Source organism: Apteryx rowi, unplaced genomic scaffold, assembly GCF_003343035.1.
Source record: "Apteryx rowi isolate R43461 unplaced genomic scaffold, aptRow1 scaffold_45, whole genome shotgun sequence".
Taxonomy (NCBI): domain Eukaryota; kingdom Metazoa; phylum Chordata; class Aves; order Apterygiformes; family Apterygidae; genus Apteryx; species Apteryx rowi.
This window is the reverse complement of record NW_020450705.1, coordinates 1,129,357-1,148,435: the sequence shown is the minus strand read 5'-3', so window position 1 is coordinate 1,148,435 and position 19,079 is coordinate 1,129,357. Positions and strand designations below refer to the sequence as shown.

Here is a 19,079-nt window from a genome sequence, read left to right as displayed (position 1 = left end):
TGGTTGCTGTATGCTTGTGTTTCGCTCAGTCAGAAGTAAGCAACCAAGTATTGCAGTCTTGTCATCTGCACCTTCAAGAAAGCCTGACAATGACAGTGACTTCGGTCTTGAGTTACAGATATATTTTTTGGATGTAAACCTATGGAGCTGTTTACCTACGTTTTATCTATTCAGAAGGCTTTCCCTAGACTGGAAATCAAGCTTATTCAATAGAGCTCATTAAGTAATGAGCTTATTCACTAAGCTCATTACTGGTGAAATTCATTCTGCTCAGCCCTCTGCAGCCCAGAATCTTGTATCCCTTCAGCCCAGCCTACTACTTGTTTTGACCTTTTGCAAGAAAAGTGATTTTTACCTAATTTGAGCTGATCTGCATATTTTCATTCAACAGCTGTCTTGCTCAATGAACATTTCCATTATTTAACCTGATCTGCTATTCCTCTATAGCAGAAAATATCTAAAAGGGCGGAAGTTTTTTGCATATGGCGTGCCAAGGCTAGAATATCATGCCAGCTCGTTTCGTGAACTGAAGCAGAGTGTCTGATTCAGTGGAACTCATCTTATTACATGATGGATGCTCCCTGGATTGATGAACAGACGGTTAGGCAGATGTAAGTAGGCAGGAAAACGAAAGAGGCACCAAGTAAAAGTTGTGATTGCCTCCTGTGAGCTGACCATGATTGCCCATCTGTACACAATCTAGTGGTCTTGCAGGAAGTTTTAAAGCACATAGATAGACAGCAGAAGCTAGGGATTTCATACCTTGGTTAATTATGCAGAGATCAGAGAGTGAGCTTGATAAAAAGGATATCTCGCAGGCGCAAAGCTGGGTGGGAGACAGGGTTTTAAATCTTTCTGAACCAACAGAACCACCGAAATGTGTGACAGTGAAGGATGTGTGTTGGCAATAATGCTTCATTGATTCATGTTCAAAGTGGTAAATTTAAGTCCTGTTTCTACTCATGTCATACACTGATTACTAGAAAAAGGCTCTCATACTGTGGAGTAACAGAGGTGTCAGAATCTGTTAAATCGACAACAGCCTACTCCTATCTTCTCTCTGAAGAGGAAAAGAGAAGCCATGGGAGCTTTTCTCAGTTTAATATTGATGACAAAAGGCCAAGAAACCATCAAAACCTCAAAAGACACTCAAAACAAGATGACAAATTGAGGATGAGTTCTGAAATCAAATGCAGGGAAGGAGTAAGTTTGTGTCTGCATTAGCAAGTAGTGTGGCTCAGTAGGAGCTGATCTCTAGAATGAAACCGCTGGTGCAGAGGACCCAGCAGCTGTACCGTACGCCTCTCAGGGAGGATTAATTTTAGACAAGTTCTAGTCTGCTCCATGGCCTGAACACCCATTAGCAATAAGAGCACATTAGGTGCATTCCTGGAGTGCATCTTTCAGCTGTATTTCATCAAGAAGGAATCCAGTTTGCATGCCCTGAAACCTCTTCTCAATGTGAGCCAAACTGCACTAAGGACAGGATGATTGAGAGTTTTGCTTTCAAAGTGCACTCCTGATCCAAACTAAGACACTAATGTATATGCACTCTAGGAGACAGCAGCTCAGTGCAGCTTTCTCTCATTTTAGCTTTCCTTTTGAAGATAGCTTGCTTCTGCCAAGCATTAGGTTGCAAGAATAGCTGGCTTGCTTTTTCCTTTTCAATTGAAAAATAATTGAAAAAATTTTGTATTTATCATTGTGACTATAAATGGTATTTAGGGAGGCTCCCTTACTAGATATCATACAAATACAGAAAAAAATGTGTACTATTGATGATTTGTTGTCTTCAAATTAAACATATGAGTTACATACAGAGCATATAAAGATGGAAATGGGGATTGTGGCAAGTGGGTGAGAAAATACACAGAATAAAATAATAGTAAGAAGTGTTTTCCTAAGTACAGAGAAGAAATAAAGGGACTGTCTGGTTGTGGGGTGAAATCTTGTTATCTCAAGGCTGTGAATTTGAATTCTAAAGGCTGAGAGTGACTGAAGATTTTATCATCTGCTGTTTTCACATCTGATGTGAAAGCCTGTATCTACAGGCAAGATGAGAAAAAGCAGCAGCAGTTTGTATCTTATAAATGGTAAAGGAGAATCACATGTACAGAAAGAATAAAGCAATAAGCATGTGAAAAATAACCACCAGTAATAAAAAAATAAGTGTACTTCAAAATGTTGAGAGTGGTTTTGAGGTCTGATTCACAGGAACAGTTAAAAAGTGAACCTGGCAGCGTTGACTCGTGCCTATTGCAAGGAAGGTTGGTGAGGTTCGTCCGTGATAAGGCGTTATTTCTCTAGTGTTAGCACAGGAGCATTCAGCAAACCCATATGCCGGTACGCATTCAATAACCAGTAGCTGCTTCACTCCGTAAGTGTAAGACTTATTACTTGAATTATTCGACCTTGTTATTAGGTGACTCCACAGCACCATTGCACTGAGACCTCTACACTTCTGTGTTTAAGCTTAGATTTCAGGGGCCATAGCTTCATTCTGCAGGACTGCTCTCTTCAGAAGCAAGCAATCCCTCTCAAGGGCTTTCTGGGGACGTGCATCAGCCAAATTTCCCAAAGTCCTGAAGGCAAAAAGCTAAAGCTGATCTGTGTTTTAATTTTGCCACAGATGGCAGGCCAAGATTAAAGCAGCAGGCTTCCCCAGGCGATCTACTCAATGGCTGTCTCGAATTCTCGCAGTGAAGAGCCTGCTCATAAAATGACTTTGAGTGGCTGCCCATTTTGGTTTTGTTGTTGTTGCAGATGCTTATAGGTGGGAGATAATTCGTACGCAAAGCGCCAGCCTCCGTCAGGAAGAGGAGCAGAGCTGACAACAGTTGCAGTGCTGGTGCCCAGCTCCGAGCTCCTCACAGCCCGTGCGGGAAGTGGGGAAAGTCCTTAGCAGAGAGACGGAGCAAAGGAGTGAGAGCACGAACTAACGACAGAAGGAAAGAGCCAGATGCTCCAGCATCATTTTGGAGGCTGAAAAATCAGTAAAGATTTGCACCTTTTAGAGAAGTAATGAATTGTTTCCTTCCCTGGCAGGTAGTGATTTGACTTGCCACATGCCTCCTAGTAATTTCCCAGCAGGTTTTTAATGTTGGAACAATAGCGTTCTGTTAGATATTGATTTTAAAATAACTCTTCGACACTTGCTTGTAACCTTAAGAGGTGAATTACAGCCCTTGAATGTGTTCTAATGTAGCAGCGGTAAATAGTTAAACAGACAGCAGTCTGTTCCCACGGGTGTTATCCGTCTGCGAGAAGGATGAGCTCCGTTCAGGCTGCGGCTTTCTTCTCAAAAACTTGGGTGAACCACTTTTCTGCCTCCGTTGCTCCTGCTCTTTGATTTATCTGTTCAAACCGTAAGGCTTTGCTCAGAGAGGGCCTGTTTGTTACTGTGTCCTGGCTGTGGTAAAAGCGGTGCGGTGCGGAAATCCCGGCGTGAGGAAACGCAGCGATTCCTCAAGGAACCTATTTCAGGGCATAAACAAGCACTTTCTGCACCTCGTCATCGAGCAACAGAGGCCCGTTGCTGCTCCCGGGCTCCTGGCTGTAAACAGGAGTGGTGGGTGCAGCCACCCAGCCCCACTGCTGGTGTGCAGGGCCAGGTCGGGTTTGTCAGTCCTGGCTAAGTCCCGTCTGTCTGTCTACACCTTCCCCCGTGAGCAGCTCTGGGGAGAAGCACCGGCATGCCCAGAAGCAGCGCGGCGGCCGCAGTGCCCCGGTCCTTCCCACGCACTGCTGCGAGCTAATTTGACAGCTGACAGTCAAATCGTGATGGGGACCTGGTACCTGTTCTGGGAGTGTCTTGCTTCCCTTTTGCTATGATGCGGGATGCCACCACTTACTCCGCAGGAAGCCCAGGGACAGTATTTTGCTGTGGGATGGTATGAAAGCGATGAGAGATTGCCACTAAGCTAAGCAAACATCCAGCAGTCTGCCTGCCTTGAAGAAAAGTACTAATAAATTCACAGTGCAAGTGGTGGAATTTGACAGAAAAAAGTGTCTGTGCTGGATACCGCAGCAGCTCGAGGTGGGAGGGCAATGGATAAACGACCTCATCGTAGTTCTTTTCTTCTTGAACTTCTGTGGGGCTGTGATGTTCACCACGAGATGGCCTTATAGTGCCAGAGCCCCTCTGCTGGCCTGGAGATGCTGCCAGAGCGAGGCACAAGGGCACGTGCTCCGAGTACTTCCATGGGTAGCAGGGAAAGCAACAGCTAGGTTCAGTTATCTCCATTTCTGAGGCTTGTGCTACATGAAAAATAAATAAAGCTGCTGTGTCCTCTGTTAATGTACTGTGGCAGCTCTGTCCCTGTGTGCTTCTGCATGGATTGGTAGGAAGGATATGGAAACGTGGCCTGCATTAAATGAGAGTAATACACAGTCTCCCCTGAAATCAGTGCTGACTTGCACTGGTAGCAACGGTAATAGTCACTGTGAGAGCCACGAGGCAGCGGAGAACCTCTCCCCCAGGACCGGAGTCCCTGCCGTAAGCGTGATGGATGGCCAGGAAGAATGCTGTTTAGGCCTAAGTTGCTTTGAATACCTCACAGGTTTTGTGTTTGTTTCTTTTTTTAGTAGGCAGCCTCACTACAGTTCCTGAGACGCTTCTCTATCGCTTAGAAATAAGCTTCTTTTGGTCTCTTCTGGTTTCAGCTGCCCAGAGCAGATGGAAGCCATTAAAAAATAGCAATAATTTTTTTTTATTGCTTTCCTAACATTAAAGTAGGGCAGGACTTTCATTTCTTATTTTGGGGGATCACATACTAAATCCATGCCAAGAAAGCATCTGACTAAGCATGTGATTTGCAGATGTCTTCTGTAAAGACTTAGGATGGCTATTGGCAGTCATCGCAGTAGAGGATTGACCTCAGCCGAGGTCTAACCGTAAGGGTTGCAGAGACACAGGTCTCAGATATTCCCTCTGTACTTGTAAGGGAAAGCTACGGCTGTGCTATGCAATTTACACTTAAAACTGATTTCAACTGTGTGAACTGTAATCAGCTAAGAGACATAATTAGTTTGGGCTAATTTGATGCAAGGCCTTTAACTTCTCTTCCCCTTTCACTGCTTTCATACTGACAGTGGCTACTGTGTCCCTTACTTTCTACTGATCTCTGTAAACTAATTACTTTTTACTGGATCAGTGCTATTATGAAATTATCATTTTATGAGACTAAAAATAGCTCAGGTCCAGTCAGCAAGCCAATCTCTTCCCTTCATCTCCAGTGAAAATACAGTGTTATCTTTAATCTGCATTTCTCAGGCACTTACTATGATGCAGGCTAGAAAGCAAGTGAAAAAAAAAAAGAAAGAGAAGCATAGAAAAATTTCTTAAATCAGTTGCTATAGATGCATCTTTGCCAAAGTTCCCACTGGTAAATTTAATAGTCACATTATAATTTTAGTCAGTACCTTTACTTGGCCTTATTCAAAATAACTCATTTCTCATGCAACAAATTTAGCTTAAAGGAAAGTTATTTTGTCTTGCCCGTTAAAAATGTTGTGTTTGCACATATGTGCAGTCATTACAAATATCCAAAACTACGCAAAGCCTGAAGACAGATAAATATTTTCTTTAAGATGGAGAAAAATCCAGTGAATTCCACTTGTTTTGGGAATGAATAAGGGTATTTTAATACTTCTGGGGTTCTGGTGAACAGAAATAGCTCAAAAATGAGATGCTTGCCTCAGATTTACATCAAGATAGTGAAGGGAAAGGTTCCCTCTGTAGTTTCTGATACAAAGACATTTTGCACACAATATCTGTAAATCCATTAGAGTAAGAAAATTGATACACATTTCATATAAGATGAAGCTGGAGTCAAGAGAACGAAGGCTCAAGAAAATGGCTTCTTTGTATAGCTCCATCAATTCATTGTTTGATTGGACTTTCCTGATATTAAATTCAAGCTATTCTTTGGCCTGTGGATATGAGAGTTGTTTACTCTGCAGGAAATGGTGAGAGTGACGCAATTTTAGAGCCTTGCATTACAAAGGAAACATCCCACATCTCATCCATCTTTCCATCGCTGATGTTAAATATGCAAAGTAGCATTTCTTTTAAAGCATTTTTTCTGATTCAGTTTAATGGCAGTTACTGAAGTACTGACACACAAAATATGATTACTGGGCCACACTGCAATCTTCCAGGAGAACCCATAGAGCAGCAGTGCTCCAGAGATGATTTATTATTTTCCTTACTTTGCAAGCGCCTCTTAGTTTGCATGAAGCAGGATGAATGAAGGTTACTGTGAGCTTGAGTGTTTTCAGTACTTTGCATTGGAGAAATAACTGCAAAAAAAATCTCTGTTCACAAGGTAGCTGGCAGCTGCAAGAAACGTGGTCAGTATTCAGTAACTTCATGCTAGACCAGCTGTCAACAGTTTGGCAATAACTACTTCACACGCTATTTCACTACTTAAATTTCATCCTATTTCTTCCCTGTGATTGAATACCAATAAGAAAGAAAGCCCAAGAAATAAACATAACAAATAATGATGTTTCTTTCAGAAATGGCTGATCAAGTGTCAGTTCCCTCTCTCACCCACGTTCTGCAGAACCACAGGGCATCAGCTTGAATGAAGATAAATCAAAATAGAAAAAAAAATCCTGCTCTCTAAACACTTTGATAATAAAAACTGTAAGAAATTTCAGATCTTAATCTAGATCAGGCTGTTGACATAGCCAGGCTGGCAAAGCTGTTTTCTTGCCTTCCTAGGGTTAACTGGGTTCCTTAAATGGATAATGTAGGTATGATTGTGTTGCCCAAGTGCACTGATGTGCATCTGTTGAGCCCATTGACCAAGCGCAGCCAAATCTGAATGAGGGATAGAGATCTCGAAACCAGGATGTTCTCGCAAGTTGTAAGGAAGATAGTCAGAGAGAAGATCGCGGTTCTCCTAGGACCACCCCTGTGGGCGCGGAGCCTTGGTGAGACACTAGAAAATCACACAATATCCTCAGGCTCAAACCCAGACAAAATCCATCAAAACCCTCTGTTCTTTGGTCCACAGAACTACTGTCTCTTGACACAAATGGCTCATAGCTTTCGGTGCCAGTTCCCTCCAGAAAATACTGCCAGTGTTTCAGCCCTCTCTTCTTTTGTTCCCAAATGCTCCAGGGGGCAGCTGTGGTGGGGGTGAGGGGGGCTGCTGAGGCTGCCTGCGGTCGGTGCCTCTGCCGGGACCCTGACCTCCTCCGGCACGGGATACGGCGGCGGAGCCGGCCGCGAGGCTCCGATCTGCCCTCGGGAGCCCCCCTCTCTCCAGCAACTGTGCAGGCAAATGTGGCGCTCGGTTTTCACACCTAAAATTCGGTTCCTACATTGCAGGTCACAGATACTGCCTGAGAGTCTGAAACATACTGTTGCTGGGTGAAATGAAAACAGCTATAAAAAGCTTAGAAAAATATGCTCTTTGGGTGAAAATGGTGTGGGTTTTAGTTGCATGAGAGAGGTCTAGCACTGCAGCCTTGTTTGTAAGGCATGTTGACAGGCCTATAAACATGAGGCTGCCCCATCCAAAATCAAACATCATTTAAAAGTAAATAAAAACAGTATTCTGGTAACAAAGTAACAAAATTTATGGTAATTAAACTTTCTCAGTACAGATAGAAAACTGATGGCTATTGCATATCAAGTTAGCTAAAAGCCAAGAGAGAGACATGCATGCTAATGATGGGAGCGATCACCGTGTTTCTCAGCTCCTTTTGGCAGTGCTCACGTTACTGCCGTGCAGGGCAAGGAGGTCGGCACCTCCTGCAGAAGAAGGAAAGGCTGGTGGCAAAACTAATATTTATTTTATTGGCATTTTACAGAAGGGCAAGAGAGAGGATAGGTAGCTGTTGGCCTCTTGAGAAAGATGTCTCTGCATGAATTGGATAGCTGATTTTGAATTAATTTTGAATAGTTGTTTCAGTAATTCAGATTGATTTAAGATGCACCCAAGAATAATGCTTTAATTATAAAACCTCCTGAGCAAAATTTAAATCATGCTAAATTAAAACCAGCCTCTGTTAAACCAGGGCTGATGAGCACAGCAGAGGGATCAGAGATGCAGGGTCAGTATAATTTAATTCCATTGCTTTGTTTCCCATTCCAGAGAAATTGTTGCACCTTTCTCCTTGGGTTGTTAGCTACCTAAGGAGCTTGCAAGTCATCTTAGATTTCTCAAAACTCTTGTGCCTGATTTGCATAGTAATCCCACCAAAAGCAGCACTTACTCTGTTTTATGCAGTACTTCGTCTTCAGTAGGAAATGCTTTTTTATTGCTTTTCTTTATGGGTCAATCTGGAAATTCAATTGTATCTTTACGAATCTGGAATAACTGACTTACAGTGCAGTAGGAGAGTTTTACAGCAGTGAGTTTCAAGATCCAACCCTACTTTTTGATGTTCTTGGAAAGACCGTGCTCATGCACCCTTCAGAAAGATAGACAGCTCCATCAAAATCACTGGTTATATATTTAATATGAATCATGCCTAAGGTGTTCACTCTTGCAGCCGGTTTGTTCTGGTGGGGAATGGGCAGGAGATGCTCACGCTCTGCAGAGGTGCTGCGGACGCCCTGCACGAAGCTGGGGGTTTGGGTGTCTCTGAGCCGTTCTGCCTCGCGGCAGCTGTGCCGTACACGAAGCAGCCGCGGCATTTCGTCGGCCACCCGACAGCTCTATGCTCAAAGGGTTTCAGCAGCAGGCGAGGGCAAAACCTCCAGTCAGTGTAAACTAGTGGAGCTCCATTAAAATAGATAGACTCTCACCAAAAGAAAACTGATGCAAAACTGCAAAGATCCAGGACAGTCAATGTAATGCTTGTCTTTGGGATGACAGGAGAAAAAACCTGAAAGTGAAATTCTGAGCAAAAGAGACAAAACTCTGTATTAAATTTTGAAGGATTTTCATTTTTGTTCTTGCTGCTTTGTCATTTGCTCAAAGGAAAAACCATTTGGGGACCTTCTATATTATTACTGCATACAAGGCTAAAGGGCAGAGACTGGCTGGTACAAGCTACCACAGCTTCTTGGTTTCAGTTGAATTAATTTAATTTGCACCAGCAAATATCTGGCTTAGATTTTTTTATTATTAATGTTAGTCAACTGGAACATCTGATAATGCTTTCCTAAGGCTAGATCTGTTTATCTGTTGTTAGTAAACTTTCTCTGTTTTCTGAGCTAGTTTTTAAATGCTTTAATAGCATGGGAAAAGTTATTCTGCCTATTCCAAATCAGCTTATGAACCAATCTGTTACAAACAATGAAATTCCAGTATCAGGAAAATGCTCAGTTATCTGGATTTAAATGTTTCGGTGTTCAAAAGAAAAAAAAAAAGCATACATATGTACATTTGAGTTAAAATCCAGCATACTTCATAGTTTCTTGTTCTAAATTCTTGCTAAATTTTTAAAGGCAAATAAAGGGATAACATTTAAGATATTTATAAGAGCTCTGAACACTGCTGAAATGCAAGCAGCTAACTGGCAACCGCTAAATAGGCAAAGTCTGATGTATTAAGAAGCACGTTAGAGATTTTGGCGGCATTTTTGGCAGTATCTGTGAGATAGGAATTGCCAGTACTCTCATTAGTAACAGGATCCTTCCAAACATATTTAAATGACTTCTGAGGAGAGATGTATATGAATTTTCTTATGAAAATGCCAATTTGTCAAAACTGAAAGAATCTGTAGGGAGAAAGGGGGTCCAGGGATATTGACTGCCTCTGCCACACGGTGCGAGACGGGAAGATGGAAATGAGCTGGGGCCAAATGTTTCATTTCTGCGGTTCCTTCGCGTCTGTGCAGTGATGTTAACCCCCGTATCAGAGGCACTGCGCGCGCCGAGGGCTGGTACCGGCACTCCGGCAGCGCCTCGTTTCGCTCGGCGCTCTCCGTGTGTCCGGCACACCGCCCCAGCTGGGATGCGGCAGCGGCCCGACAGCAGCTCAGCCAGCAAGCCCCAAAAGTGCCTGTCTGCGGGGATCCAGCAGGAGCTCTGCGGAGCTCATCTGATGGAAAGTGGGTTAAAAACCCAACAGGGTCATAAGCCACACAGGGTTCATAAGCCATAAAAGCCCAACAGGGCTCGTAGTGATGATTCTCCTTCTAGTATAGGTTTTAGCAAGGCAGTGAAGTGTTTGGGTTTTGCTGCTTGGATAAGAAGGTGCTGAATACCTGATGGATGAGATCATGGGTAGCTAGATGTCAGAGAGCATATATAGCTCTCTTCTGTGTCTGCTGTTATCTAGGTTTCTGAGTTTCTTATAACCCTGTGATCTGACAGCAATCTCAGCTAATAGACTATTTGCTAAAGACACCTATTTTAATTAAAATCTTCCAACAAAAAGTGCCAGATCAGTAATACTAGATGTTTAAGCTTTAGTGCTTTGATAGCACTTTTTAGGTCCCTTTCCAATGAAATCTTACAAAGCCATGTTTAAATGTCTAATTTTTTGAATTCTTGTCAACCCATTTAAAGCACTCATTCATCTGTAATTTCTGTGATTACAACAGATTGAGGACACTTTGAAGTGCTCAACAGCACTCTGTTTTGTCTATCCGTGTATTCAAAAAGGAAAAGAAAGAGAAAAAGACCAAGTCACTGATGGGAACAGAGAATTAATTGTGCTACAGCACATGCTGCTTACATTTTACAAAGTAGATTTGTTCCCAAGTAGCGCCAAATGTTTCTTTGACCTTAACTTCCCCCTCACGAACGTACAGCAATGTATGTATGGATGTGCATGTGTGTATGGACAGAAAGAGAGAAGTGATCCTTACTAAACAGAAACCAGAAGATAGAGCTATACTTGCATGCATTTCCCTCATGGGGAGAGAATGTGCGAACAAGCCACCCGTGGCAGGTTGCTGCAGGACATCACGCCCTGCTGAAGTTGCTCAGATACTGTGGTGGGGACTGGCAGGTGGGGACTGATCAGGATGGGCTGAGCCAGAACATGGAAAGCTAAACCAAGGATCAGGGGAGGGCTGGGATCCAAAGTCCAAGCTGAGATTTCTAAGTGAGCACTGACTGCTTTTCCAGGGGCAAAGAACTTAGCTTTTGCCACTTAGACATGAGCCAAACTTGCAAGCTTTGTTTAGATACCGAAACAGGAGGAAAAAATGATCTTTTAGTTACTATGGCAAACATTTTACATTTTCACTTAATGAAGAAATTCAACGCTTACAATTTTCATATGCTGAGATTCTCTGCCTTTCTGACAGCTGAATTATGATTTTGATAATTTTAAAGTGCTACTGTGAGTCTGTTCATGCATAATAGGCACAGAGAAGTGTTTAAAATCAAAAGCAGTTTAGAGAAAAAGTGGTCACCATATTACAAGAATGAGAATTGTCTAAATCTGAATATTAAACTGTGTGAACTCTCCAGTGGGAAAACTGTTTGCAAAGCAACTATAAACTTAGCATATTATTCTGATGTATGGAATTCAGAGATTGCATTAGGTTGTAACTTTGTAAGTGCCTGAAGCAGCAACCTATAAAGCCTACTTTCTTTTATACAATCCTGTCACGGTAAGGGTTTGGTCATTCTTCTTACAAAGGTTTTAGTTCAGAGCAACAGAAATTCAAATCTATAATCTCAGTGGAAACATCTGACATAAGACATAAGTGAAATATAAGAGAAGAAGAAAAGGAAGTGTCCTCCAGGCTACATTTCCTTTGCTTTGATTATACATACCATTACCTTTGTACCTGTCCATAGAAGTGTTTGAAATTCTACTGCAGCTGCTACAGTATGTTCTTATTATTTTGCAAACTCACAAATAGACACAGACAAGAAACCCATACCCTGCTCAATTAAGTAAAAACACATCATATCCTGGTGATCACTGAATATTTTCAGGAGTATAGCTGCCCACAACATCCATTTGAATTCAGCAAACCTGTAATTCCAGGCATGTCAAGCAATCAAGCAAACAATGACCAATGTTGCAAAAAGAGGCAAAATATACATCAATGACTTTGTAAAATCTATGGCTTGAATGAATGTCTGAAAAAACACAAGCTGTAGTTGCCAACTGCTTTGCACTCATGTCTTTTTTTGCACCCCTACAGACGGAGTGCAAAACAGGACCTGCTACTCCACAGCCTTGCTCCTCCTGCATTCAGTTACCTTTATGCCAAGCATTTGTCAAGTGGGTGTAAGTGCATTTTGTGTTTTATACAACTTTGCATAGGCATAAATTCCAGAAGTTGACAGGCAAAGAAGAATCAAGCCCATAACAATTCCAGCCCCTTTTGGAACATGCACCCAGAAACATGCTTAGCCTCAAAGAGTAACTGGAGTCAGGCTCCTAAGATATGTTTGCCTGCTGCTCAGTAAAAGAAAAAGTAATACTCACCCAAGTGTTGTCATGGTTACAATAGTGTACCAAAAGGAAGCAGGAATACTGGTGAATTTGCTAGCTGAGGACCCTTTCTCTGCATAAAACATCACAGTTGCAAAGATGATGATTGCCATAGTGAGGGAAAAGAGGAGAAAGCCAAGCTCAGAGGCACAGCTCTTCAAAGTGTAGCCCAAGATTCTTAAGCCTTGGGAATGGCGAGAAAACTTGAAAATCCTGAAAACCCTAAAAACCCTTAGTGTCACAAAGGCTCCGCTGACGTCCTCATTGTTGGTCATCACCAAGCCAATGTAGTACGGCATGATGGCCACCACATCAATGATGCTCATTACACTTCTGATGAATCTGTAGCGACTTGGGGCCGCAAAGAGTCTCAACAGATACTCAACCGTGAAAATCATCACACAAGCTGTGTCTAAGCAAAAGAAAGCCACAGCATATCTCTCCCCACATGGAAGCTCCTTGTTTCCAGGCACCGTGCCGCAAGGGACAGTTTCCACAACATTAGTGATCACAGAGACAGCAATAAAGAAACCGGTGACATAGTAAAAGACTAAGGCTAAGGTGCTGGTGTGGGGATTCTCGAAGGCTCGCCACATGGTCTGCCGGAAGCTCAGGGATGGCATGGACCCTTCTTGGTTGTTTTCTGAGTCATTGTCATCCATCAGCCGCTCTGCGTTTTCCCTCTTTCTGTCTTTGTACTCTTCATAGCAGCAGTCCCCAATGATTTCGGGGAGGATCCCGTAAAAGGCAAGCTCTTCGTCATAAGCAGAGATGCACTCATACCTTGGATAGTGTAGCTTGCCAGTTCTATAAAAATTTAAGATGCATCTAAAGACCTCAGGGTCCCGGTCAAAGAAGTACTCCTTAGTGTCTTCATTGAAGAAGAACTCCTTCTCGGTGCTGCCCAGGAGAGTGTCGGGGTATCTCTCAAGTGTAGTCCTCCAGGTCTGGAAACGCCTGCCACTCACATTGAGAATGATCAGCTCATCCTGCCTCTTATTTTTCTCCGTTGGAGCCAGTGGCATCGGACAGTTGGCCACTGGCATCCATCCTATGGCAGCTGCCCTGGCAAAGGGCAACCATGCTGCTACTCCTGCTGCCATGATGACCCCAGGCCTTGTTACTGGAGAAGACAGTTTGGCTGCTTCTGAGACCTGTTGGAAGTCAGATCAGTTCCATCTAAAATACAGAACAAAACAGAAATGCGACACAAAGTCAAGTAGGGTGTCTTGCCCCATTGTGTTAAAGAGTTATAGATCAGTACGTGCACAAGAATTTAAAACAACTGGCTTGTGTTAGTCTCCCATTTGAAGAATGATGTTAAACAAGTCACATGATAATGAGCTCAGCAAGGTTATGGCATTATTATAGATTGAAATTTTGAATAGGAAATGATTCCTCATTAAAAGCGTTTTAAAAGTAGCATAAACACACTAATTTATATTTGCTTCCTTACAAACAAGACTAATCCATAATTCCCCAGGTGTAAGCCTCGTGCTCATCAGTTTAACTACAGCTGTCAAGAAAGAGCTGGGAGCTCCAGTGAAATCAGCTTGCAGTTCAGCCGGGAAAACTGTACGTCATGAAAAGCCATAACTGGACTGAGCTGCGTTTCCAGTTTTAAACCAGTTCAAAATGCAATGAATTTTGCACCAAGAACAATGTCAGTTGGAAGAAACATATTAAAATCTTCTCTGTTTTTTATTAGCTTTCTTCAACCTTTAATTAAAGATGTGGGCTAGGCAGCAGATTTTTTTCTGGTCTCCTGGATTTAAAGACAGGTTTTACTGTTGTGAACTATTGCATCACTATAATGGACCAGAGGAAAATTCTGGCTTTTGGGAGAACATTGCTCAGAATATCTGAGCAGCAGTAGCTTGAATCACAAGTGTAAATGCTGATGGACGTTCTAGTAGATACACTGTTAGGTGAAGGAAGCACACCCTGGATTGAGCTACCACCTGAGGACCAAGAACATCAGAATGGAGGAGCCTCCAAACTTGGACAACTTTCTTCCAGCAGGAAGATAGCTTGTTGTTTCCTAGCTGCCAGAGGCAGAAGTGAAATAAGTTCACTGCACTCTTCATTTTAAAATGAAAAATACCCCAAGTTGTCCAGATCCTAAGCCATTGAAAATCAACACTGCTCTCTTGAAATTTGAGTAGTTATTGTGGTCCTGATCTAGCCAGGAATTTTCTTGTTCTTTTTGGTTTTTGGTCAGATGTATGACAATATTTAACTTTTATTTTAACTTATATTTACTTTCACTTCCCTAATGTTTTTCTGACTCTACCATACAATTATCTGGAGAAGGGAACCATTATCATATAAGATGTATTAGGGGCCCTATCAAAAGTTAATTTATCAATGGAAAGACTTCCATTGATTCCATGGCTCAGGCCCTCAAAGCCTAATTATTTCCTCTACATGGTGTCCTTCTATGCAATTTTATTCTGAACTTTTTTAATTATATGAAAGCTGCCATTCCAGCCAGTAAGGCTACAGCATTATTGATTTCAACAGGCCATCAAAATACTGAATAAAAAATGATGGAATCAGTCTGTGGGGAAAATGACTAAACTGTTCACAGAAATGCTCTTCCTGTTCAGCGCGCATTAACATTCGTCACCTTAATGTGGAGTATCTTGCTGTGCAATTTTACTATCTTAAGGACAATTGAAATCCCTGGTGCAAGCATCTTACTGCTGCTGTAAGAGGTTTTGTAATTATGAAACATATAATAATCCATAGTGATGCTTATCCCAAAGAGACACTTTTCTTCTATACATGGCACTGGAGCCAATATCCCGCAATATTTTACTATAAAGGATTGTTCAATAATACTATGCATTAGTTTTTCTCTCCCCCTAAAGAGTGAATTTATTGCATTAATAGTGCCAGACTGACAGCTGTGGAGACAAGAATGCTTTTGTTTTTCCTTGGAAGAGACAGTGCACAGCACTGCAAACTTTCCCTGCGCTACTTTGAAAATGCTCCACAGTCAAAAGGCAGTCAGTCTCCAGGGACTCAGTGGGCTCTGACAGCAGAGCTGCCAATTTCTGTTAGCAGCAGTGGTGTATCTTTTAACTTTTATGAAACACTGCAGTTGAAAACAGGACTATAAAAGAAGAGGCAGAAAAATGACAGCCATTTCATTTCTTAATTACCAAATACAGATAGGCAAATAATCAAGAGGCCAAGATAATGCATCCTATTGCTAAACTCCCTGCTGGTAAACTGTCTTCTGTGCTTTCTAATTTCAATTAGAGACACCACCATAGTCATTCTACCAGGACTGATTGGTGATGTACAGTGACCTGAGCAGCTACAGTACACTGGATCCTCATCTCCCCAGATTTCTCTGGGGAACCTTATTAGAAATCTCTTCCGTACTTATAACTTTGGTTGTAAATTCCAGGTTACCTACATTAGCTGCTGAGGCACTATAAATACTTCACATATAATTGTTCTAATAAAGCACTGGTAACTCATAAGTGACTTACACATTTTTAAATCAATTTTAAAAGATAAAATGGGGTCCTTCCATGCTGGCAGTATATGTGGGGAAACTATAAATATCTTAGCTATAAAATGGACAAGAGATGAGAACAGAAGAGAGAGTGGTGTGTTCTGTCCATGGAAGTTCAATCGCTATTTCTCTGTGGCAAAGAGACGCAGCTGGTCAAGAAAACTTCCTCCAGCATATGCACACAGCTTGATTTTCAAAGTTGCATTAAATCTGTCCCATTTGATCCTCAAAATACTTTAAAAGAGAGACTTTCTCAAAGCTCACAGCTGTAAATTATGTGTCTCTTTTTGTGGCCTGTGTCTGTGAGAAAGGTCTGAGAGGGAGAAGAATAACTCAATACCGTCAGCACAGGGGGTCTGCTGCTTCTTGTCCATGAACCTTTGGAACTCCACCCCACCCCAAAATAAGAGACAGAAAATAGAGAGATAGGAGATAGGATTGGATTTGTAATTTGGAGCTGCACAAACTAAGTTTAGAGTTAAAAAAAAAAAGGGGGGGGGAGTAACTAGTTTATCTAAATAATATGAAAAGGATCCTCCTTTTCTGCACACTAAGCCTGGGTTCTGGTGACTCTGCTAACCGTTCTTTTTAGGCTGGAAAGCAATAGGCTGGGTAAAATATATTGTACAGTTGACTGTCTCTTAAACTAGATTAGGAAATAGATGCACATTAATCCATACAAGCATATATTTACCAATACACACACTTCTAATTTTAACTAATTTCCACATGTAATGTAAAAGGTTCTAGTTAAAAGATCATTAGCCTGTTGATGATATTTAGAAGAACTAGTACACAAAATAAAACAGTTTGACGCTTTCTGACTTAAGCAAATGTCAACGTCTGTGGAACAAATAAACTGTTTTCTTTAGATAATTATGAGGACAGCAAAATACTGCAAACAAATTTGATAAAAAAGCCTGTGGCTTGACTCCCTCCTTCCTCCACTCCCCATGATTCCCAGCACTATTTGAATCTGGCCTGACCATCTACCTAGCTATCTCAGCTCATCTGCGCTACAGCTAGCTTTACTGACACAACGATTTGATTCCAGTTTCAAAACATAAAACTAACATGCACTGTTAGATCAATAAAGCACTGGAGGAAAACTTTAGCGAACATGCAGTTATTTCTATTTACCTAAAGGGTCAAGACGTAAACGATGGATTCTTACCACATTAACTTCCACTGGCAATGTCATACTTAATAAACGTCTCTTAATATTTTTTCATGAAAAACAAAACAAAACAAAAATCTCATGGTGTTTCCCTTTCTGGAAGCAGAGAGGGATAATTGAAAATATGGCTGATTAAACATACTGTGAGTTTCTTGGTGAGACACTGCCAATGGGAGTGAAGAGCCATCAGATCAGTCATTCTTGGATTTTCTATCCTTTATTTTGTCAGGCTCAGACAGCAAAGATATTTTCACTTAAAAGCAAAATATATCAGTCAAAGCTGCAATATCCTCTTTCAGTCACATATTCCTTTCCCTTTGCAATTGAATCAGATAAAACTTTCTGCAAAACATTCATTTCTTCAGTCAGTTGGAGAAATTTGGGAGCAAAAGCAACAGGCTTAGGATAAATGCAAGCAAACTTCTCCCATCCCTCCCGGCCAGCCCAGAGAGCCCCATCTTGCAGGCTCGCAGCAATGCCTTACCTGGCAAGGAAAGACACTCTCAGCGCCCAAAGTAGGGCTAAATCTAGGGAACGGGAAGGAAGGGGGAACAGTCAGTCCTCAGGATAAAAGGTGAGCTGTGCTGTCTGCCTCTTGACAGATGAGCCTCCCTCTCTAAATGCAGTCAGAAGCAATCAGAAAATATGATCATCATAGGGAAAGTATATATAGAGAGATGACTAAACAGCTTCTCCCTCATTACGGCTGAGACGGAGTCTCTCCCTGCCTCTCTCGCCTAAGCTTGGTTGGTTCGCACCCTCCCCTTCAGTACTGCTTGGAGCTGTGCTCTTGCTGTCTAACCAAGCTGGCAGCGGCACCCGGGTCCCGAGGAGTCCACTGCTGTGGACGTAGCAGGGAGGATGCACTGAGCTGAGTGTCCCTTTTCCTCTCTCAGTCCCAGTGAGGCAGACTGTAAAACGAGACTGTGAAGAACGGCGGTGTGAGCTAACAGAGACACCAGCAAATGGAGTCATTAAATACACACCAGAGCCTACACTGCATGCTGATGTGCCCGGCACTGGCAAGGTGAGGGGGAGTAGAAAGGGGGCAAAGTACGTGGTGAACTTCCCCGGTCCCTCACGGAGCTCTGTCCATGTCCCCGAGTCTTAGGCAGGCAGGGATCTCCCTGCAGGAGCTGTCAGTTCTCTTGCAAGGGAAACTGAACTATTCCTCCAGCTGCACACACCTACAACCAGCACCTTAGCCAGGGCAGGAGGCTGTATTTAGGAAGAGAAATAAATAATTCAGGCTTAAAATGATCTTTCCCTCTCTCTTTCTGCCCTCTTCCCACCACTTGTCCCCTTCCCACCTTGCCCTGCTGTTCTCTCTTGCCCTGCTCGTCGGCAGCTCTTACCAGTCCTGTCTCCACAACACCTCAGCATCCCTCTTTCATCCACGGTCAGAAGTTGGACTCCACACGCTTAGACAGCTGGTATCCTTGCTCATTTATCTATTTCCAGGTGAATCTCCATTAAATAAATAACTATAAGCCCAAATCAGAGTGAACCAGTCATGCCGTGCTCTCCCAGGCAGCTCCTGGGAATGACTGATGTGCCGCAGTGATAGTTAGTGACTTCCATAAAGTAAGACAAATACATACATGAAATACAGGAGCTCAGCTGCCTCGCCATCGCCTCGCGTCCTTCCACAGCTCTATATTACACTTTAATCTAGTGCCGGGAGTTCAGGGGCTGGAATGGTCTGTGTGGCCACCAAATGGAAAAAAGGGGGAGGGAGGGGAAGCAGGGAAAGGGAAGGAGGGAGAAGCGAAGAATGCGAGAGAGGGAAGGCGAAAGAGCGTGCGAGAGAGCAGAGAGGGAGAGGGGACCGCCGCTCCTTCCCCTCGCTTCTCTCCCCGCGGCTGCCGGCGCATCCTCTCCCCGCCCCGCGGGTGAGCCCCCCGCGCGGGGGCTGGGGCTCCCCCGCCCTCCCGGCGGATCCCCCTCACCTCCGCAGGGTGCGCCGGCCCGCCGCCTCGCCCTGCCCGCCCGGCCGCGGCCCCCCGCC

At 43.0% G+C, this 19,079-nt stretch overlaps 1 protein-coding gene across 2 annotated transcripts in view; it reads right to left on the bottom strand.

The window, feature by feature from the left end:
* Window positions 1–13,468, bottom strand: part of KCND3 (potassium voltage-gated channel subfamily D member 3) — a 138,794-nt gene extending 125,326 nt beyond the window's left edge. For both annotated transcript variants that reach the window (XM_026077221.1, XM_026077222.1), the window contains exon 1: window positions 12,360–13,468. In XM_026077221.1, coding sequence (XP_025933006.1) covers window positions 12,360–13,468 — 1,109 coding nt within the window. The remainder of the gene's footprint in view (window positions 1–12,359) is intronic.
* Window positions 13,469–19,079: the final 5,611 nt, after the last annotated feature.